This window comes from Pipistrellus hanaki (genome assembly GCF_964339955.1).
Source record: "Pipistrellus hanaki genome assembly, chromosome: 3".
NCBI lineage: Eukaryota > Metazoa > Chordata > Mammalia > Chiroptera > Vespertilionidae > Pipistrellus > Pipistrellus hanaki.
In genome coordinates, this window is record NC_140505.1 from 15,322,942 (window position 1) to 15,346,957 (window position 24,016).

Sequence of the window (24,016 nt, forward strand, 5' to 3'; positions counted from 1 at the left end):
TTCCCATGAGAACTATAGTGTTCTATGCATAACATAACATGAGAATCGGACTCCTTGAAGTAGAAACTATAGAGAAGTATCACTAAGAACAAAGGGCCAAAAAAAAAAAAAAAAAAAAAAAGGAGAAAAAAACTTCTTCAAATGATTACGGATCAGTACTTTGTTAGGCCAATGTATGATTTAAAAAAATTTTTTTTTTTTTTTTTGCCTGATGGAGTTCACACTTCACTTCTAGTCGAGGCATTCTTGCTCTTCCCCACTGGCCCTTCTGCCATCCACTTTCTTGTCCTTATGATGGCTGTTGCATATTTTCCTCATCTCCTCTTCGTACTTGATAAAATTCTCCCCGAACCTCGTCCACGCTTTGAAGGGAACCGTGATCGTGTTACGGTAAGGCGGCCTCACCTCACTTACCTTCAGGAAAATGCCATACTTATTAGAGCCCACATCAAAGTAGAACCTCTTATTGTCCACTCGGAAGGAGGTCCCCTCGGGGAGCTCCAGCGGGTCATCCTCGTCGTCCCCTCCTCCTCTTCGCTCTTCCTCGATGTCCCCTTCGCCGTAGTCTTCGATGAGCTGGACCAGCGCATCGCGGAACTCGATCATGCCCTGGGCCGGGAGGACGATGGTCTGCTCCTGGCCCAGGCCCTGGTGGTGGCCGAAGTAGCCCATCATGCCGGCGCCCCGCAGCAGGGTCTGCCGGATCCTCAGGAAGCGGCCGCGCTGGTTCTCCTTGAGGTCCAGGTAATACTTGCGATTGTCCCTCTCGATGAAGTCCGTCTTGAGGACGCTGTGCGGATGCTCCTCGGAGCCCACGGACGCGGGCGGGGAGGGCGCCGCGTGGTGGTGCAGGTGCTTCTGCCGCCGCCGCGAGCCCTGCTCCTTGCCCGCGGGGCCGGGCTCCGGCCGCGGGTGGCCCTTGAGGCCCAGGTGGGCGTAGTGCTCGATGAAGTCCCCGAGGCAGTCCTTGAGCTCCGCCGCCACCGACAGCGACAGGGTCAGCTTGCTCTTCCGGATGTTGTCCTGCCGGCCCCGCCCCACCCACACCTCGGCGATCTTGAGGAAGCGGCCCCGCGAGCTCTGCTTCACGTCCAGGTAGAACCTCTTCTTCTGGATGTCCACCCGCTTGGAGGCCAGCTCCTGGATCTCGGCCGCGGCCCCGGCCCCGGGCCCCCCGGGCTGGTGAGAGGCGGCCAGCGCCGCGTAGTGCGGGTAGTGGGGGTGCTGGGCCTGGGGGTACAGTCTGCTCTTGCCGAGGCCCGAGCCCCCGCCTACGTGCTTGCCTCCGCGGCCACCGCGGCCGCCGCCGCCGCCGCCTCCCCTGCGCCTGGCTCTTTCCATCTTCAGCTGCAAGTGACAAACAGACACACACACGGGGCGGGGTGGGGGAAGGGTGTTGAGAACAATCGCAGGCGCCCCCCTCCTCCTCGGCCTGGGCTGCCCCCGCCTCCGCCTGGGACCCCCCATGTCCCCCCCACACTCAGGGCTGGGCTCCCAGGGCGCCCAGCCGGAGGGTCGGCGGCGGCGGCGGCGGCGGCGGCATCCCCGGGCGGCATCCCCGGTTCTGCACCGCGCGCAGCATCCCTCCGCCGGCCCCGGCCTCCCGGAGCTCCCCGCTCGCGGCCGGGCGCTGGGCTCGGGCTCGCCAGCCCCGGGCGGAGGGGGGGGGGGGTCCCCAGCCTGCAGACACTCACATCATCACCGCCATCACCGCCGTCGCCGCCGATGCCCTTCAGGACCGCCGCCGCCGCCGCCAGCTCTCGGCCCCTCTGCAGCCGCCGCCGCCCCCCGCCTGCTCGCCCGCCGCCGCCGCCGCCGCCGCCGATCGCACCGCCCCCCGCCGGAGCAGCGGGGCAGGGGCATCGCCCGCGGCGCCCACCGCCGCCGCCGCTGCCCCTCCTGCGGCCGCTGCGGGGGCCGCCGCCGCCGCCGCCGCCTGTCTCCGGGCACCGGCCCGACACGCACCGGGGAGGGGGGTGGGAGGCGGGGAGGGTGGCGGCGGGGGGCGGGCAGTGGACCCCGCCTCCTCCAGCACAGCTCGCTGATGGATGGGAAGAGGGGATCTCGCGTCCTCCCTTGGGGCGCGCCCCCCTGACGGAAGCCCAGCGAGCGAGGGCGAGGGCACGGGGCAGGCGGGAAGATGGTAATGAGGGCTGGGGTGGCGAGAGTATTCAGACGAGTCCAGGTGCCGCCGCCGGGATGCAGGATTCCCGAGGCGCCCGGCACCGGCACAGGGACTTCAATTCCCAGAGTGCTCAGCGGCAGCGACAGCCCCCGCGCATGCGCAACTCCTCGCCAGCAGCGCGGTGATTGGAGGGCTGCCACCCCGCGGCGTGGCGCGGCGCGGCGCGGCGCCGGGGGCGGGGCGGGCTCCAGAGGAAGGGGTGGGTCTCCCGGCGCCCTGTGGAGTGTGCGCCTCGGCGCTCCAGCGTCCGATCCGAAGCGCGGGAATCAAGTGTTGAGTCGGTGCCTCTCCTGGATGCCATGGGTTCCTGGCCGTGCCGTTGTGGCGCTCCCCACGTCATCCAGCTGAAGAAGGCCCGTTGAACTGCTGCTTCTCCGGTAACGTGTGCCCCCCGCCCCTGCCTTCGCCAGCTGCAGAAGCGGGGGCGTAACTCCAGCCTGCTCCCACGCTGGAGGCGCTCGGTCCCGCAGAGCAGGCCTCTGGGAGGGGTGCGGGTGATTCCTCTGACACGGAGTCTCTGTTCTCCTCCCCAGCACCCCGGAAACAGCCCCGGCCGCCTGCAGGCCTTCCCGGAGCTGCAGGTGGTCAAACAGGGGGCGCTTCCCTGCCCCTTCAGCCACCAGCTTGTGCAACTGGTGGCCCAAGGGATTATCATGGCTTTACCATTGGGCCTTGACTGCTCTAGAAATTGAGCCACTCCACATTTACACAACAAAGTCAAGAGAAATAACTTGCTATGTGTAATTGAGCAAAATTATGTTGGATATTTAAAAAATATATATATTTTACTGACTTTACAGAGAGGAAGAGAGAGGGATAGTTAGAAACATCGATGAGAGAGAATCATCGATCAGCTGCCTCTTGCACACCCCCTATTGGAGATGTGCCCAAGATACATGCCCTTGACTGGAATCGAACCTGGGACCCTTCAGTCCTCAGGCCGACGCTCTATCCACTGAGCCAAACCGGTGTCCACTATGTTGGATTTTTAAAAAAATATATTTTATTGATTTTTTTTTACAGAGAGGAAGAGAGAGGGATAGAGAGCTAGAAACATCCATGAGAGAGAATCATTGACCAGCTGCCTCTTGCACACCCCCTATGGGGATGTGCCCGCAACCAAGGTATATGCACTTGACCAAAATCGAACCCGGGACCCTTCAGTCCCCAGGCTGACGCTCTATCCACTGAGCCAAACCGGTATTGGCTATGTTGGATTTTTTAAAAGTTGAAATCACCCAGTCTTTAAGGTGTTTTTTAAATGTCTTTTTTTTTTCAATTACATTTGACACAGTATTACATACAATATTAGTTTTGGGTGTGCACCCCTGTGATTCTTTAACTTACTAATTGATCTTCACGATAAATCCAGTCGTCATCTGACACCATACATAGTTATTATCATGTAATGGGTTGTATTCCCTATACTGTGCTTTACATTCTCATCATGACTATTCTGTAACAACCAACCAATTTGTACCTTTTAATCCCTTTGATATCGGAGTTTGCCGACCACTGGTCTAGGGAAAGATGACTGGGTAAAGAAGATGTAGTACATATTTGTAATGGAATATTACTTGGCCATAAAAAGAATTAAATTTTACCATTTGTGAAAACATGGGTGGACCTAGAGGGTATTATGCTAAGTGAAGTCAGAGAAAGACAAATACCGGATAATTTCACTTACCACTGGAATCTAAAGAACAAAATAAATGAACAAACAAAACAGAAACAAGCTGATGGTTGCTAGAAGGGAGGAGGAAGTAGGGCTGGGTGAAAAAGGTAAAGTTATGTCTAACACCTGAAACTAATAAAACAATATTGAATGTCAACTGTAATTGGGGGGAAAAACCCCACAAAATTGGTCAAGGAGGAAATAAAGACTATCCAGGGTGAGCAGAGTGAAAAGGTACTAGCATCATTGGAGTATACGTAGGTCCCAGTTGGATCAAAAGATTGTTTGAGTTGAGTTTCTAGAGGGAATGAACTTGAAAAATAGTAGAGGATGATGATTGGAAGGTGAGATGCTTGGAACTGAGATTATGGAAGGATTCAGTCAATGATAGTGACATGATATCCTCACGTGAACAGATGAGTGGAGCAAGGGGTAGGTAAGAGTATTGGAGGAGAGCTAGTCAGAAAACAGGGACACTCTCAAATATTGTGCACCAAATGTTGTGACCCATTGGGTAAGTAAAAAGAGTAAAAAAACATAGGATATAGATATAAATGTCTATAATATTGATGGTGATGGTGATAATGATAATGGTCCGTTAACACCCAAGTCAAAAACCATCAGCTTGATCTATACCTAACATTGGAAAGTTAGGTATTGAGTTATATATGGTTACATGGTATCTCATAGTCAACTCATAAACCCTTCAAGGGCTTTTGTCCTTTGACAAAAGTGCTCTTGTAACAGTGGCAGGTGACATAAGGCTTCTTTTTTCTTTTTATTTAAATATATTTTAATGAGGAAGGGAGAGGGATAGAGAGTTAGAAACATCAGTGAGAGAGAAACATCGATCAGCTGCCTCTTGCACACTTTCTACTGGGGATATGCCCGCAACCAAGGTACATGCCCTTGACCAGAATCAAACCTGGGACCTTTCAGTCCACAGCCCAATGCTCTATCCACTGAGCCAAACCGGTTAGGGCAAGGCTTCTTTTCTTAGTTGTCACTTTGAATTTCTTCACCAAATGCTTATAATGCAGCTTTCTTGGTTTCCTGTGTAGGCTTCTTCTTTGGCTTGCCTTATCTCTCAGGGTTGTGAAAAATTTGCTGGTGAGAAGGCAAGCAGTAATTCCTAGTAATTTAATATTTAGGAATCTGTCCTATAGAAATAATAATATGAATGTCTGAAGGCGCGCACAAGGGTGTTCATTGAACATTATTTGTGATAAAATTTGCACGCAACCTGTCATCTGTAGGAAATAGTTAATATTCAATAGGGATATCAATATCAGTAGGGGGTATAATATCAATACAGATAGATAAAGAAAATGGAATTCTGTACAGGTTTCAGAAAAACAGGTCAAGAATTGGCATTAGGTGTTACTCATCCCATTCTACCATCAACAGGGATGCTTTCAATGCAATTAATGGAAAAACCAAATTAAACTGGCTTTAGCAATATAAGGTTATTTATTAGTCTAGTTAATTGACACATTCTGAGGTAGAGTAACCTTCAGGCAAGTTCAGAGTTCTGTTTTTCTGGCCCTGTGGTTGGCCCTTTTCCATGAAGAAGGCATGAGGTCTTTTTCTTCAGGTTGTTTTCTTGTGTGTTTGTAAGATGACTGTGCGCCAGCGCCCATGCTATGTCTTTCTTTACATATAGCAGGAGCAAAAGCATTCTTTCCCTTGGAAGGAGAATCCCATCGGAAGGAGAATCCTGAGCTTTGCTGCAATTGGACCACCTAGGATCTAGTAATCAGGGACAGGAAATGGAGAGGAGAAAACTGAGACTTGGATTGTAGCTCTTATCCCTGAAACAGCCCTGTGGCAATGGGAATGTTATTTCCCTATTGGCTTTCAAACTATTGGGTTTAGTTCCTGGTACTGGTGTTTAGTTCATGCTATTCAAAATGCCTTGCCCTTAGGCCTTGAGGGTCTGAGGTGGGGACTGCAGAATGAGTTTGTTACTTTTTTCCTAGTGTTAAGGTAGTCAGCCTCTTTTTGCCCCTCTCATTTTTAATTTTATTAAAACAGAGAGACTCTGTTTATTCTAGGATCCCAAATTGGAAAACTATAAGTCACTTTACCTTCATGATTTACAGAGGCCCTTCAGATTACTCTCAGGTTGAAAAAAAGAGGTACGGGTAAACCGGGAGGGACAGAGAAAGGGGGGGTGGGGGTGGGGGGGGGGAGAGAGAGAGAGAGAGAGAGAGAGAGAGAGAGAGAGAGAGAGAGAGAGAGAGGTCTTGTTTATTGAGACAAAAACACACAAGACACTATAGACTATTAAAACTCTCCCTTCATATACCTGATCTCAATTCTATTTTTTCCCCTCTAAGGGCCCCTATTAACTGATATGAATCCTCTTGGATTGTTCTTTGCATTTACATAGACACAGAATTTCATTTTTAAAAATTGAAATGGCAACTATTACTCACACTTAGTTTTCCCGTTTCACTTAGCACATACAGTATGTACAGAATTTATCATCCTGGTACGTATAGTTGTATTTTATTCTTTTACTATTTATTATGCCATGTGATGGATGTGTCATTGTTAATTTAACTATTAATTTACTGTACTAATTGCTTCTAGAATTTTTATATTACAGCTATCATAATGTATATCAAGCATGTCAGACTCGCTGCTGGCGGGCTGCCGGCTTCGAGTTTGACAAGCTTGATGCACATCCTTTATTTACATCTTTGTGCATATATGTACATGTACTTCTATAGGATAGATATAACTACTGGCTTGAAGGATGTGCTAATATTAAAATTTTGATAACTTCTACCAGACATCTTTGAAAATGGTGAGGCAGTTTCTGTTCTCTTGCAAAAATTGTAGATGATGAATCTATTTAATTTTCACTGATAATGGTTTATTGGAACTGTAGACAGTTTTGTTGGACTCATTTATTGAATACTTTGTTCTTTCTTAAAGATTAGAAATGCTCCCTTTATCATGTGTCAAATTTCTATATTTACATGGATCTATTTCTGGACATGGAATTTTTTTATTCCATTGATTTATAGCTCAAGTTAAGCACTGTATCTCCAGTTACACTCTATTTCGATTACTGTTGTTTTTGTGCTGTTTTATATTTGGTAGAGTAAGTTTCCCTTATTGGTTTTATTTTTCAAAAAATATTTACAGTTCTGAACATTTTCTCTTTCCAGTGAACTGAAATAGAAACTTGTGTGGTTTCATGAAAATCCTGCTAACAGTTCTTCTTGGTATTGCTTCTTCAGTGTATTGACTTAATTAATATATTTACAATTTTGGGACTACGTGTCCAGGAACTGAGTATATCTTATCTAGCTATTTGTTGATGTCTTAGTAAACTTTTCTAGCTTTAAAGATGGTTCTTATACATTTTACCTTAGGCTTATTTCTCAGTAGGTTGTCATTTTTTTTTGTTACTGAATTTAGATATGTTAGTTATATTTTCTAATAGATTTTGGCTCAGATAAAAAATGTACCTAATTTGGATATGTTCATCTTGAATCTGGTCATCTCAGAAATATTTGCTGATTTTAATCAAGTAGATAAATTACCTGCCCTCAAAGAGTTCCTGGGGAAAAATTATTTATTTTAGGAGACTAGCTGTTTGGTAAAAGTTAAGCTTATCTCTTATAAAAACTGGTTAGTGATAGCAGTCACCTTCTTTTAAAGGTGATTGTCTTCTTCTTCTTCTTTTTTTTTTTTTTTTTTTTTGATAAAATGCTTAATATAGAGAAGGATTAAGAAAGAGGATGATTTTTGAATAACTTCTTTATAAGAAATAAGAAATTGGAATAATTTCACATTCTTCCCCTAATAAGTGAAACCAGTGACCTTCCATCCTGTGCCTACTTCAAGCCTATGTTTCTTTCTGACTCCAGTGTTTTTGTCCCTGCATTTTTCTGGTCTCTTCCACCATTGGTCTGATAGGCTAGCTCTGCAGGGGCAGGCAGGGATTCACCCGCTCCTTAGGTCTTTCTGAGGCTAAGAAGATAGAAGTATGGGAACTTCCTGATCTATGGTAGGAGAACTAGAAGCCATTGGAAACAATATCAGAGCTTTGTTGCTTCTCCTGGAAATTTGGATGTTACAAGCATGAGACATCTTCCATTGATTGGCACCTGATGTGCTTTTGCTGTTCATTCATAAACCGAAGGCACTGAAGTACAGCAGAAAGATAATTGAACTAGAAGATAACATTTGCCTTCTTGGAGGTCTCATAAAATTGCTGTTTTTTTTTTTTCTTTTTTAATTTTACATAAATTTGCCCTGTCTGAAAAGATTGTATTAGAAGTTCTTATGGAAGAACTTTATTGGCTAAATTTATGATTACTTTTAGAATTGTGTATTAATTTTCCAACTTCTTTTTCACCCAGTCTCCATTTTTATCTTCCACTTGTCCTCCCACACTTCACTTGGTCTTACTGTAAAATTTATACATTTTTCCTTCTACCTGGCAATGCTGAATTTTAACCCAATGAAGAACTTTGCATCTGAAAGTTAAATATCTCTCACTCCCCTTTAGTTGTTATAATTTTCTGTTTAATTGCTATTTAATCTTATTTTGATTTTTATTTAAAAAGGCTTTTAAAGTATGAAATTATGAAAACTTTATAATTGTAACTTGAAGTGGCTATTTTGCTTATCATTATAATATATTTAAGACTAGAGGCCCAGTGCATGACATTTGTGCACTATGGGGGGGTGGTCCCTTCAGCCCAGCCTCCTGCCATTGCCACTGCGCTCGCTAGACATCAGCCTGGCTTCTGGCAGAGTGGTGTTCCCCCTGTGGGAGCGCACTGACCACCTGGGAGGCAGCGCCTGCATTGAGTGTCTGCCCCCTGGTGGTCAGTGCACATCATAACGACCGGTTGTTCTGCCATTCAGTTGATTTGCATATTACCCTTTCATTATATAAGATAAGGGATTAAAGGAAGAAGAGGATTCACCACATAATTTCATTTTTATTTATGTTTGTGTATTAGTTACAATACAAGCACAGAACTTGATTCAAACAGGCTTAGAAGATAAGGTAATTTGTTATTAAAATGTAACTTGAAGGCTGAGGTAGAACTGACTTGAAGACTGGTCTAGTCCATTGATTGAGATTCATTTCTCATCTTTGCCTTCAGTGTGCTGGCTTTGTCCTCAGGCTGACTTCCATCGCGGTGGCTTCACCTTAAACAGAGGGCATCTCATTTGGGAGCTTTCTTATAAGAGCAAGACAGTGCCATTTTCAGACACTCCCCCTCCCCCAAACACCCCTGTCCGGTCATTGCCTTGAATTAAATTATATATTTTTTTCTTAAACCAAATCCAGGGGAATGCCTTAGTTTAGGCCTGAGTTTCTTTTCTTTTCTTTCTTTCTTTCTTTCTTTCTTTCTTTCTTTCTTTCTTTCTTTCTTTCTTTCTTTCTTTTTTGTTAAAATCTATTTTATTGATTTTTTACAGAGAGGAAGAGAGAGGGATAGAGAGCTAGAAACATCGAAGAGAGAGAAGTATCGATCAGCTGCCTCTTGCACACCTCCCACTGGGGATATGCCCCCAACCAAGGTACATGCCGTCGACCAGAATCGAACCTGGGACCTTTCAGTCCGCGGGCTGATGCTCTATCCCCTGAGCCAAACCGGTTTCTGAGTTTCTGAGTCACCGTTGTGGCAAGGGGAACGGGTTACCTTTAGTCCCGCTGGGTTTACCACAGGAGTTTGGAGTGGGGCAGCTCTTCTCACTGTCACTGGCTTTGTGGGTAACTGGTCATTGTCTGAGTTAAGTTTATGTCACAGTCAAAAAGGGTGTAGGATGGAATGGATGTTGTGTAGGCAATCATTAATGTCCACTTGATAACGAGTCCTATAAAATTTCATCTCAAGCCATAGGAACTAACAGTAATAAATATAAGAGGGAAAACAGGCAGACTAAGCAAGTTTTAAATGGACTTACTTGAAAACTTTCTCTGCAGTTTCCCAGTTTATAATGGTTGATTTTGCTGACTGGCTGTAGTTCCTTACAGAACAGAGGAAATTCATTAAATATAATGAATTATTCAGTTGGACAGTGAAATTCAGTTATAAAGCACTTCACTGTGCTATGGATTCAGTTCAGGTCAAGTCCCGTTCTGGTTTGTGGGCAGTGCGGCTCCTCATAATGACACAGCATGGACAGAGGCTTTCTTTTTTTCCTTGTTGCTAGCATTTTTATGGCATTTTATTGTATTTATTTGGTTGGTTCCATTTACACTTTATTTCAGTTGGCTTCATTAACACACATTTTTTATTTATATTTATTAGTACAAATTATGTATCTATACTAGTAATAGACAAATATGCAAATTATCCATTGCACCATAACATCATGACCAGGCCAGCAGGCTGGTCCCTGCCCTCTGCTCAGGCAGCTGCAAGGGTAGGATAAGATAGGATAGGATAGGATAGGATAGGAGGGGATAAGAAAGGAGAGAGAGAGGAAGGCAGGCCTGCATGCAGACAGGCCTAGAGGAGAAACAGAAATACAGAAAGAGAACAAGAAAAAGACACGGGAATGGAAAAGCGAAGGAAACGTGGGGCTGCACACGAGAGGGGGTGGCGATTGCAGCGGGGAGGGGCGGCGAGGGCCAGTGTGGGAACCCTGCCCAGACGCAGGAGGAAGGCGGTGGCCACAGAGCAGGCCGTTGGCGGGGAGGCACCCAAGGGTCCAGGACAAAGTGGTGGCCGGTCAGGCATTCTGGGCAGAGGTGCTCCTGCTTTGCTGCAGCAGCTGCGCCCGGCCATGCAGGCCTCGGCCACCCTTGCAGGGTCAGGTGTCCCAGGCAGGTCATGGGAGCAGGATGGCGTCCTGGAGGCTGGGGAAGGAGGGGCAGGGAACACCTGGCGGGGGCTGAGCCCTGGGCTGGGGGTTAATGCCCCTCCCCCCCCTTCCCCAATGGAAGCCTTAAGAAGGAGGGAGGGAGGGAAGAACTTTATCAAGGAGTCAGTAGAGAGCAGAGCTAAAGAAGGAAAGAGGATGTCTGAGTGAACTGTAGGAGCTATCAGTTAAAAAAAAAATTATATCTGCTGAAACCGGTTTGGCTCAGTGGATAGAGTGTCGGCCTGCGGACTGAAAGGTCCCAGGTTTGATTCCGGTGAAGGACATGTACATTGGTTGCGGGCCCATCCCTGGTAGGAGGTGTGCAGGAGGCAGCTGGTCGATGTTTCTCTCTCATCGATGTTTCTAGCTCTCTATCCCTCTCCCTTCCTCTCAGTAAAAAACCAATAAAATATATATATTAAAAAATTATATCTTCTATAATAAAGTATAGGTTATGTGTATGCATATGCTACAGGAGAGGAGAGGCCTTGTCTTCCCCGATTGCTCCAGTAGGGTTTTTGCAATACCCCTGGAGTAAGCATTTCCAGAGGCCCCCATGGGAGCGTGAGACATATTGTAGTAGAAAGTTTTTCATCTCTGTGTTTCCAAAGTCCCATTTCCCTTAGTCCAGTCATAGAAGACCTGTAGCTAGGGCTTCCGTAGAGCTAAAATCAGAGCCATCGTCCAGAGATTCCTTTCCCTTGAGCCGGGTCCAGTTCGCATGAGGCTAGCCTAGCTTGTTTTCCCGCTGCAGCCCATTAGTCCTTTGTGTGGGGCCCGAGTGGCCATGGGCTACAGAGGCCAATCCAAGAGAACCAGCAGGGCCCAGAGGAACAAGAGTCTCCAGAGAGGAAACTTGCTTGCTTAGGGGATTATGCATTCCCAAATGTTCTCCTGCTTGTGGCCACACCCGTTCTGTCAAAACCATCTCTGCCACTGGGCGTGATTGACCAGGAAGTACATGGGCATGTGTCTGTCTTCCCTTTGTTGAATCCCTGGGGAGTATAAAATTGCAGCATTGAACTAGTTACTGATAATTTTGTCCTGGACTTGAAATCATTATTTGTATGTGCCATTGAATTTACCAGAGTGATTTTCTTTCTTTTTTTGAGATGCATTTCAGAACGGTTGGGATACTTTATTCAGTTTAGCCCTCAAGAAATTAGGCAAGTCAGTTACTGTGTAAAAATAGGTATTAATTCCCTTACCTTAGAGGTTTTAGGTACAATGAAATCTCTTACTTAATCCACTGAACCCAATTTTCTCTTGAGACTGGTGTTAAGTCTGTCCACTCTTCATTATTATTTTTTTAGAAACATTTATTTATTTATTTATTTATTTATTTTAGAGAGGCAGGGAGAGGGAGAGAGAGATAGAAACATCAATGATGAAAGAGAATCATTGATTGGCTGCCTCCTGCATGCCCCCCACTGGGTATCAAGCCCATAACCCAGGCATGTGCTCTTGACTGGAATCGAACGTGGGACCCTTCATTCTGCAGGCCGATGCTCTATCCACTGAGCCAAACCAGCTAGGGCAGTCTGTCTGCTCTTTAGAAGATAATACCATTCTAAGTGGAAAAGTGTTGTGCTCTTGAGTTGAATTTCTAGTCTTTTAGAATGAAGTCGAGAGTATGTTTTAAAAGCTAGATTATTAGAAAGCTACCACTTCTTAGTTAATTTGGAATGTAATTGGTCTTAATTTTCCTAATGTTGTTCTAACTTAAATTTTACTGGTGTGATTTCTTTTGACATGAACTAGAAGTGCCTTCAGTAGACAGCTTGTTTTACTATCAAAGAAAAACACTTAAGATGAAGTTCTTTCGAAATATGCTATAATTTTGGCAGATAAACTCTTCATATATAATTGACTAATATTACTAAGCCTATAACAAGCCCACTAATTTACTAGCTATCATAAGGTTCATTTTGCAACTATTCTTTAAAAAGGCTTTATTAAAAAGTTGTATCTTTATTAAATACTAGAGGCCGGTGCACGGAATTCGTGCATGGGGGGTGTCCCTCAGCCTAGCCTGCACCCTCTCCAATCTGGGACCCCTCGAGGGATGTCCGACTGCCCATTTAGCATCAGGCCTAAACGGGCAGTCGGACATCCCTCTCATAATCCAGGACTGCTGGCTCTCAACAGCTCGCCTCCCTTCCTTCCTGATTTCCCCTAACCGCTTCTGCCGGCCAGCCTGATCACCTCCTAAACACTTCCCTGCCAACCTGATTGATGTCTAACTGCTCCCCTGCAGGCCTGGTCACCTCTAACTGCCCTCCCCTGCTGGTCTGATCCCTCCTAACTGCCCTCCCCTGCTGGTCATCTTGTGACAGCCATCTTGTGTCCACATGGGGGCAGCCATCTTTAACCACATGGTTGCAGCCATCTTGTGTTGGAGTGATGGTCAATTTGCATGTTACTCTTTTATTAGATAGGATCTTAAGAATGTATTATGGTTATTAAAAACTAGTTATAGTGGGTTGTTATTAGCAGCAGCATTGGACATTTTCCAGTCTTAGAGCATTTTGTCTATGTTCTCTAGCAGCAATTGGCAAACTGGCCAGTGGGCCACATTTGATTGGCTGCTTGATTTTGTACTGATTATGAGCTAAATGATTTTTATATTTTTAAGTGGCTAAAAAAAAAAAAAAAATGAAAGAACTTATTTAAATCTATGTTTCACTATCTATAAAGTTTATTAGAATATAGCTGTGCTTATTCAGGTGTCATTCATGGCTTTTGTGTTACAATGACAGAGTTGAGTAGTAGTGACAGAGACAATTTATCTATGAAGTCTAGAATATTTACTGACTGGCCCTTTGGAGAAAAAGTTTGCTCACTCTTATTCTGTAGTATAAAAAAAATGTAGCCTTGATTGTTCATTGAAGAAAAATCTTTCCCTCTTTTACTGGCATATCCCACTCCCACTACTAAGTAACACATTTCCTTATAGAAAATTTGGAATATGTAGAAAAGTATAAAGAAGAAAATTAAAAAGCATCTGTAGTTGTGGGATAACCATTAATATTATGGTGTATATTTCTCCAGACCTTTACAAATAGATGGTATATTTTTAAATATAATTATACATTATGTAATATATGTACATATACAAATACATTTATTTTTTAAAATTAGTCTAACTTGCTTTTTTCACTTGATAAATTATAACAACATGTTTTTAATAACTGCACAGCATTCTATTTTACGGGATAATTTATTTAATCATTTTTTCTTTGTTGTCAACCTTTTATTATTATACATGTATATTACATTTTAAATATATATTTTATATATTTAATGTATATTTTATATTTAAATATTATATGATGTATATTTTAAATATTATTATATATAATATGGATGACCATCCTTGTTAGAAATCTTTCTGGGAAATGCTGTTTATTTTTGTAAGATTCTTAAAAATAAAACTATGGGTAAAATGGAATAAAAAACTGGAGAAGTACTTTGAGAGAAATCTTTGTATTACATGAACATACTTCCTTGGCCTGCCTTCATGAGGAAGATGGCTTTCATTGCATTTAGCCTGGGTTCTGCATAGATATACTAATTTTTGTACTAGACCATCAAACCAGTCTTTAAAAAATTTGACTGTTAACGCTTATGGTTGATACTGATAGTAGAGGGACTTGAAGAATTGGGCCAGTGACCTACTCTGGGTTCATGGTTTTTAGTCACAATTCTGCAGCCTGGGAAAGTAAATACTTTGCTGGGTGGGCACTGCTAGCTTGATTCTCAGGGCCATAGAGTGAAGTAATGCTCCAGGCCTTGGTGAGATGACACCGTAGGCTCAGAGTGGATGGGGTGGGGTTGAAGGAGATAGGCTCCATTCTGAAGATCCACTCATTCTGTAGTGGACCCACAAAACTGTGCCCAAGTGCTTCACTCAGAGAATGATTTGTGAAGGGTATTGACTTAAAATATTTTTAGGGATACCCACACCAGCTTTTGGGATTGATCTGTCCAAAGCAGAGGTTATTAATTGAGAGGTGGAGACTCTGAACTTGATATCAAATGGAAGATAGCATAGTAACATGTAGTCCTTTGTCTTCTGTTGAAAAATTGGAAGGTCTAGCAACACTGGGCTCATTCTGACTTTCAAGAGACAGCTGGAGCAGAGTTGGTGGCTTTCAATTTGTTCTGCAGCATAGTGATATAGGTTGCAAGTAATTTAGCAAGATTTTGATGGTTGCATATATTCTTAGAGCTCTCAAACATATAAAACATTTTATAAAATAAACATTCAGAGATTTATAATCGGCAGAATTATATTTGATCCTTCATAAACTACTTGAATTCAGAAACAAGTGTGGCTATGCATACTAAACATGGTAAAAAAGAGTTGTATTGTGGCTATAACAGGAGTAATACTCCTGAATTTTCCTGTTAAATAATTTCCTCTCTAATTATTACATTAATTGTATATGTATATGTTATTTAATAAGGAAATTTATATGTGTTTGTGTACATAAGATTATCTTAACTTTGTCTTAATTTTCATAATTATAATGTTAAGATAGAAAAGAGCATGAGTGTTAGCTGATTATTATTTTTATGATATTTAGTGTTCTCTATGGAAAACAATTTTGTTAGTTTTTTTGCTTGTTGTTTAATTTTTAATTATTATGAGTGTTCGATGTGACAATTTGTCAAACCTGAATTTGATAGAATTCATTATATGTTTGACTTTAGAATTTAAAGAACTAGTGCTTATATCTAAAAATAATTAATAGTTGAACATATATAATTCAATTGATTCAATAAAGAAAATATAGGCGTTGGCTTGGCTGGTGTGGCTCAGTGTTGAATGTCAAGCTAGGAACCAGGATTCAATTTCTGGTCAGGATTTCTGGCTCAGTCCCCAGTAGGGAGCATGCAGGAGGCAGCTGATCAATGATTCTCTCTCATCATTGATGTTTCTATTGATATATCTCTCTCCCTCTCCTTTCCTCTCTGAAATCAATAATAAAATATTTATATTTAAAAAGAAGCTAGTTACAAGACTGCACAATTAGTAAAGCCCAGATATCTACCTCACTGTTCTTTGCTCCTGCCTGTATGGAACTCTGTTTGAGAGCAGTGAGGAAAAGAAAATGGAAAAATTGCCATTTCAATTATTTTATTAAATGTGTTGAAGATTTGTCAAAGACCTAATATTATCAGAAAGGGGACATGGCCCTTGGGGGGTCTGCTTAGGACCAGTTGGTAGCGTGTAGGTTCTTGACTTCATGGAGGAAAAATTTCACAACACGAGTCCGATGACTGACTATGAGGGGACATTCATTGAAGCTGGGGATGTAAAACAAGAAACGGCTTAGATGGACACAGATAACCCGGAGGGTGCAGGCATGAGCAAAGGGTTGGGGGTGGCCAGAGAGAGGTCAATGGGGAAAAAGGGAGGCATATGTAATACTATATGTAATACTTTAAACAATAAAGAATTAAGAAAAAGGGGAGAGGGGCTTAGCATAGAAGAAGCAACAGGAGAACCGAGTCTGGACTGCCCTAGCTCTCTGGGAAGTCAGAGAACAGGGGGCCTTGGAAACAGGTTCATTGGACTAGCCTGCAAGGAGTTGCCTCTGCCCATTGCTCCCCAGGTCGCAAGTCTCATAGGGTCCCGTAGGGTTTAGGAGATGCATGCCTACGAGGGGAAAAGTGAGAGAAAAGGGGGAAGGGAATGGTGAGGTTGGGGGTGCTCCCCAGAGGGTGAGCATGAGCTGGGTCTGGGTCCTTTGTCTTGAGGTTTTATCTCTCAGGAAGGAATCTCAGGGGAGGGTATTAGCAGAATATTAAGCAGTTCTCTAGGTGTGGTTCCCAGGACCCTGTTTTCCACTGATCGGTCAGTGTAGGGCAGGGGGTCTTAGTCATTGCAGCTGCCCCTCGTGGCCCCACCTGGTTTTGCTGCTTTCCTGGGTCTGGGGCTGAAATACAGCTGAGGCCTAGATATTATTACAGGGAGATGACCTTCTGTACCTGCTGTAAATTGCTCTGCTAGTCTGTTCAGCTGTCTGCCTCAGTTTCCCTGTTCCATTTGTCCAGGCTTACTGGCCTATCTCACAAAGACGATACTAATCCAAAACATTGTTTAATTCAAAAGGTGATCATCATAGATGTGAATTCATAAGTATTGGCAGTGGCCCTTAATTAGAAGGCTGAATAGAATTCTTGAAGAAAAAGCACCTGAAACAACATTATTTATTTGGTAGAGAAGTTCCAAAATCAACAGCTGATGCAATATTCAAAGTGAAGATAATGAATGTTTTGAAACATACAAGATACAGTATAATGGAATGGTGGAGGTTGGGAATTGGTAGTAACAGGAAGGTATAAAGGCTTTACATTAAGTTCAATCTAAAAAAACTGATATATTATCTTATTCACAGAGAAGCTCTTGTAATATTAAAATTTCCTGTAATTCTGTTTTTCTTGTATGTTTTATTGATTTTTTTTTTACAGAGAGGAAGGGAGGAGGATAGAGAGTTAGAAACATTGATGAGAGAGAAACATCAATCAGCTGCTCCCTGCACACCCCCTACTGAGGATGTGCCCGCAACCAAAGTATATGCCCTTGACCGTAATCAAACCTGGGACCTTTCAGCCTGCAGGCCGACGCTTTATCCACTGAGCCAAACCGGTTAGGGCAAAAATGTCCTGTAATTCTGAATTCCACGTTCAATGATGTCATAAAATTGGTGAGCCTCATGAAATCCAAGATGCTACAGTGCCTTCTTTCAGCATTAGGTGAATAAATGTGATTAGTTATTTCATTGCTAAATTGTGTTGATAGTCCAAAGGAAGATTTATAAACTAAAAAGAAAAATTGAAATTACTCTGTGTGAATGATTCTTACTTTGCAGATTGTTGAAGTATAGTTATTGGCTTCAAAAAACGATATTCTTAACTGACATTTTGAGCACTTGAATTAATTTAAGAGTGCAGTGATCATGTGGATATGAATTAACGTGTACTGACAAAGTTTATGGGTTCAGAGTAATATTTCAGCTTTGAGAGAGCAAGTTAAAATAGTTTTAGAAGTGGTGTTTAATGGGTATTATTTGAATCCTAAAGAAGAATTAATGAAAGTGAAGTCAGTGTGTGCCTGAGACAGAGCTTTAGCAATATATTGAAATACTTGATATATAAAAAAATTGATTTGTATTCAAAGCCTACTTACATCATCAGAAGGAATTAACATACTTCTCAGAAGAAAGGGAGAAGCTATTAAATTTAAAGATTTTAGCACTCTTGAAGTACAATTTAAAGAGATTGAATTGTTGGAAGGCTGGTTAATCATGAAAAAGGAGTTTCCATTGTATTGGAGCAAAGCCGCCTTCTCTCTTGCCTTTTGCTTCTACTTGTACTAATAAAGCTTCTTTGCCATGGTTGCTATATAGAATAATAAGAGAATGTTAAAAAGTCTTAGGAGTTGTGTGTAGCCCTTTTAAGCATAAAAACTAAGATACAAAAGTTGTGTTCATCTAAACAATCTCAAGTTTTTTATTTAAAGAGTTTGAAAATTTTATAAAGGAGATATAATAAAAGTTTTTACAAAAATTTATATGACATTCCTAGTTGCCCTTCCCAGTGTGCCATAAAAATATATTCATTTTCTTAATGTGCCATGAATTAGAACATGTCGACTCCTGGTAAGACCTTCATTTATAAATCAAGTAGGCAATTGAGTCGTGTATTTGAAGAAAATCAACAGATATCAAGCTCACTAAGGTGAATAGTTGACCCTTGATTAAAAAATAATTTGCAAACAAAAATAATTTAATGAAGTCCCTATAAGTTTTATCAGTGGATGCAATAGCACTCAATGTTTATATAAGAACTGAAAATGGTGGGAAAGGAAGATTGGAGAATAGGAAAGGAATTAAAACGTAATTCCTAAATGAATTACTCAGTAGAATAAATGTTGTAGAACAAATATGGCCAAAAACTCTAGATGAAAACTATAAATAAATGTTTGTTGAGTGAACTGAGCAGCTGGTTGTTCCTAGGAAGCTTACTTGATCATTCCTGTCAGAGGACTTCCAGAGGAATTGTACTGAGGGGCTCAATGTGCTGGTGGGAGAGACCTCGAGACTGCACCTTTGGAGACCTGTGAATAGAGAAATAGCCTCCTGATGCTTCAGTAGGAAACATAATTTCTTGGTCCGCTTTTTGCAGGGGGATGGATTTCCTGAGGGATGCTGAGAGCTGATGACCGCTGATGGTAAATAGAGTTATACAGGCCAAGTGAAATAATAGTTCACCTAGGGCGGTGGTCGGCAAACTCATTAGTCAACAGAGCCAAATATCAACAGTACAACAATTGAAATTTCTTGTGAGAGCCATATTTTTTAAACTTAAACTTCTTCTAACACCACTTCTTCAAAATTGACTCTCCCAGGCCGTGGTATTTTGTGGAGGAGCCACACTCAAGGGGCCAAAGTTTGCTGACCACAGACCTAAGGAATCTAGTATCAGTGGAAACAACCATAGAACGTACAGAATAGGAAACTCCTATTCAGACAGTTCTTTGAACTATTTAGATTATAGTTTTTGCAAAAGAAGGAAATAATAAGCACATTTAGGGAGACTCAACTAGAGGACAAAGAAACTTTCTAAAATAGTCAAGATCTTGACATTATAAAAATCCTGTTGACAAACAAAGAGGAGTGTCACTGCTGAGAGTGAAATTAACATCTTGCAAATTAAGTGCAAGAAGTATCTTAAAATACAGAACAAAATTAAAGAGGTGGTAGTCAGGAAGGAAAAAATAGGGACTAGGAAAAGAAATTTATGCAGGGAAAAATTCACTAGCATGTGAGGAAAGCTGTAAAAGGAAATAGAAGAATAGATATGGCAGTTGATTAACTTATAATAGTAATAGGGGTAGTTTGCTACAGCTGCCATAATTACCACAAACTGGGTGACTTAGAAATTGATTGTCTCACAGTTTGGAGTTGTTGGTAGAGTTGGTTCTTTCTGAGGACTCTGAGGGAAGGATCTATTTCAGCCTTCTTTCCTTGGCTTGTAGCTGATTGTCTCCTCCATGTCTTTTTTCATATCAGCTTCCCTCTATGCATGTCCATCTCTGTGTCCAAATTTCCTTTTTATAAGGACACCACTCATTTTGAATTAGAAACCACTAATGACTTCATTTAAATTTGATTACCTCTATAAAGGCTCCATCCTCAGAGTAAATCACATTCTGAGATACTGAGGTTTAGAACGCCAACATATCTTTTTTTGGGGGAGGGATACGGTTCAATCCATAGCAAGGGGAGACTTTTCTGATCTTAAGAAAAGATTTTGCAAGGAGTTCTTCCCAAGGACCCACCAATCCCAAGGAGAATAGACTTAAAAACTTTAAACATAGAAATCCTTAAGAGTCTTTCCAGCTCCCGGATGGAAAGAGATTATTCACAACTGAAAAAAGCATCAGAAAAACAGTGGACTTTTTAAAAATCTTCACCTGAGGATATGTTTTTTTTATTGATTTTAGAGAGGGAGAAGAAGGGAAAGGTGCGGACGGGGGAGAGGCATTGATGCTAGAGAGACATATTGATAGAGTGCCTCCCATATGCACCCAGACTGGGGATCGAACCCGCAACCGTATGCCCTGACCAGGAATTGAACCTACAACTTTTTTTTTGGTGTTTGGGACGATGCTCCAACCAACCAAACCACCCAGCCAGGGTAACAATGGACTTCTTATTATACTTTAACATTAAAGGATAGAAGATGTTAAAACATCCACAAACAACTGAAAGACTGCTACATTGAGCTAATGCATCATTCTCCTATTGGAAAAAACACATTTTTACATATGCAGGGATCAGAGTTTATTACTTTCATATTTCATCTTAAGAAAATAATTGAAAAAAATTGAAAAAGTCAGAAGAGATATTCAAGAAAGGGCAAGAAAAAGGGAAGAGGAAAGTAGTATATATAGTAAGCAATATATACTAGTACATTGAGGTTTATATTTAAATTTACATATACATTTATACTTAAATGGATGGTGAGATTTATAACATAGGAGCTTAGAAAATAGTAAGGATTCTTGGATTATATGAACAATATTAAGAAAACTAGCCACACATCAAAGAACAGTTAATAGGGTAAGGAAGTGAAAACATTTTAAGAGTTTTGCCTTGTTGGGCAGAGAGGGATGGTGCAAATGTAGGGTCTCAGTGGGGAAGGGATTTAGTTTCGTTATTTTGTTGAGATAGTACAGTAATAGTAGGATGGAAAAAGTGAAATTTTAACACTGACAATGGGGGGAAGAGTATGAATAACAATTTCATCCAGTCAGAAAAAAAATAGAAAAAGAATAAAAGGAAACTGAAGAAAGTAAGGTGAATACCATTCAAAGTAAGATGAAAGGGAAAACTCAAGTTCTTACACTAATTGTGAATGAGATGAATTTCCCCGTTGAAAGACAGACATGTTCAAATTGGGCTATTCATGCCGAGACCGGTTTGGCTCAATGGATAGAGCGTCGGCTTGGGGACTGAAGGGACCCAGGTTTGATTCCGGTCAAGGGCATGTACCTTGGTTGGGGGCATATCCCCAGTAGGGGGTGTGCAAGAGGCAGCTGATCGATGACTCTCTCTCATCGATGTTTCTAGCTCTCTATCTCTCTCCCTTCCTCTCTGTACAAAATCAATAAAATATATTAAAAAAAAAAAAAGAAACAAATTGGGCTATTCAAAAAAACACAGAAAAAAATAACAAAAATTCTAGGTGTATGATGTTTAAAGACAGTCTTTAAAAAAGTGATAAAGGTTGAAAAGTGGCAGATTGTGTTAGATGGATAGGCAAGATGATTCCAGGAAAGAGCAAAGCAAATCAAAACACTTTATTTACTTCAAAGAGGAATTTAAAATCCTTTAACAGTACAACGTGAAGTATTATGAAATGATAAGAATTGATTTTAGAAAAAGATATGTCAAAGTTATACTCAACAATGTAACAGGTAAGTATATAAATAAAAATTATATTGTTCAGTGACTTAGCCCTTCCAAGAAAAATCTTTATCTGATCAATGATTAAAAATATTCATGTATGTTGAAGAATTTCCTTATTGCAAATTATTCTATGGCTTTAATTTTCTTTATGCCTTTTATCTGTTCTAAGATCTAAGTAAACTTGACAAAGATGTTAGATTTGTACAGAAGTTTACTTTCAGTTTTTTTGCCTGGAAGCATCTAGACAGCATTTTATGTGCAAAAGAGAATATTTACATCTGAAAATTAGACATTTTGAATTAAAATGATTTTAGCATTGTAAGTGGCTACAGGGAAGAGTTATTAAAGTTTATTTTTGTTTTGGCAGTGTGAATTAATTAATTACAGAATTCCAAGATTTTATAGCTTGTTTTTATAGCTTTGTGTATTATTTGCAGAAATCTCAATTTTCTGGCAGTTTTGCAAATGATCTACTCTGTGTAGCAAAAATTTGTTTTCCAGCTTTATAAAATATATTTTAAGATTAAGAACAGACCACATATGCACACACACACACAAAACACTCACTTGAGGATCAACTTTTGATTATCCTGTCAAGGGTTTTCATTTGTGGGAAATAAAACTCAAGAATAACTACTAAGATTTGTATAATGCTTTGCAGTGAATAAAGCATATACATTTTTACATATTTTATCTTATTACATATAATGCATGTGGTAACACCCACGATGTGAGTTGTCAGTTCTGATTTGGTGAATCATAGATTTTACCCAATACCAAACTTTGCTAATGATTTAAAGAATACAGGCAAGCACCAAGTACAGATGGAATATTCCTTTTTTTTGGAGGAAACCCAGTGGTTAGAGAGATTCTAAAAATTTTATTTTCTTATGCATTAGGACATGTTATGATTTTGTAATAACAGTTTTGAGCAATGTGTGCAAAAAAATTGCACCAAGGAACTTACTTAGGTTTTGGGATCTCCTGTGTTTTTTGTTTGTTTTATTTTGTTATTGCTGTTAAGCCAAACCCAAGGTTATTTTTTCCATTGATTTTTAGAGTAGGAATGAGGGAGGGAGGGGGGATGAAAGGAGGAAGGGAGGACATGGAGGAGGGAAGGAGGGAAGAAGGGAAGAAGGGAGGGAAAGAAGGAGGGAGGGAGGGGGGGGAGAGAGAGAGAGAGAGAGAGAGAGAGAGAGAGAGAGAGAGAGAGAGGGAGGGAGGGAGGTGCAAATGTAGGAGAGAGAGAGAGAGAGAGAGAGAGAGAGAGAGAGAGAGAGGAGGGGAGGAGAGGGGAGCGGGAGGGGGAGGGGGAGGGGGAGGAGGAGGGGGAGGGGGAGAAGGAGAAGGCGAGGGAGAGGGAGAAGAGAGACACATCGATTTGCTATTCCACTTATTTATGCATTCACTGGTTGATTTTTATGTATGTTCTGACCTGAAATCTTAACTGCAACCTTGGTTTATCAGGATCATGCTCTAACATACCTGGGCTGGTTGAGGTCTTTTATTTTTTCTTTACCTTGTAGGGAGTGTAAGCTACTAGTCTGCTATTAACCCATTCCCTCCCAATGCATGAGAGTGGTGAAATTTGTTCTATATGGAAAATTTTGCTAAAGTAATCTTTAAATTTTTTCCTTCCATAAATTTTCAGTATTCTCAGCTTTGGGGTTTATGCTTAGGAAAATGAGCAATTAAAATGGATACTTGTTGGATATTGTTTAATTTCTTCAGAGTTTATAATGCTAAATATCAATAGGGATGACAGGCTATCCCTAAATAATACCTATCCTTAAAAAATACTAGTTGTTTTATTTCAAATCAGTCTCATATTTTATCAAAAGAATCAGTAGGTGTATGCTCAAAGCTGCTGCCCCTTTAATAGAAATTTGAAATGGTTGGGACTTGAAAAATTTTATTAAGAATTAAGGCTGCTTCAGCCAAAACCGGTTTGGCTCAATGGATAGAGCGTTGGCTTGGGGACTGAAGGGACCCGGGTTCGATTCCGGTCAAGGGCATGTACCTTGGTTGCGGGCATATCCCTGGTGGGGGGTGTGCAAGAGGCAGCTGATCAATGACTCTCTCTCATCGATGTTTCTAACTCTCTATCTCTCTCCCTTCCTCTCTGTACAAAATCAATAAAATATATTTAAAAAAAAATAGTGTTTTAAAAAAAAAGAATTAAGGCTGCTTCAATTTAAGTTACATGACTGCATGGATCCATTTTACATTTAACAAAGTGAATATGTATGGTTCTCTTATTCATTGTTTTCTGTAACCATTCTTGAAGTTCCACTTACATTGAGGAACCCTCAAGGCTAATAACAG

The 24,016-nt window shown here is 41.7% G+C and overlaps 1 protein-coding gene across 5 annotated transcripts in view; it reads left to right on the plus strand.

Moving 5' to 3' along the window:
- Positions 1 to 294: 294 nt before the first annotated feature.
- Positions 295 to 24,016, plus strand: part of WRN (WRN RecQ like helicase) — a gene marked incomplete at its 5' end in the record, with an annotated part of 118,594 nt that continues 94,872 nt past the window's right edge. For 3 of the 5 annotated variants that reach the window (XM_084877027.1, XM_084877028.1, XM_084877029.1), the window contains one exon: positions 295 to 1,095. In XM_084877027.1, the coding sequence (XP_084733153.1) occupies positions 295 to 1,095 (801 nt within the window). Of the gene's footprint in view, positions 1,096 to 2,371; positions 2,563 to 18,902; positions 18,949 to 24,016 lie in introns of those variants that run through there. The other 2 variants (XM_084877030.1, XM_084877031.1) reach the window with 2 other exon arrangements.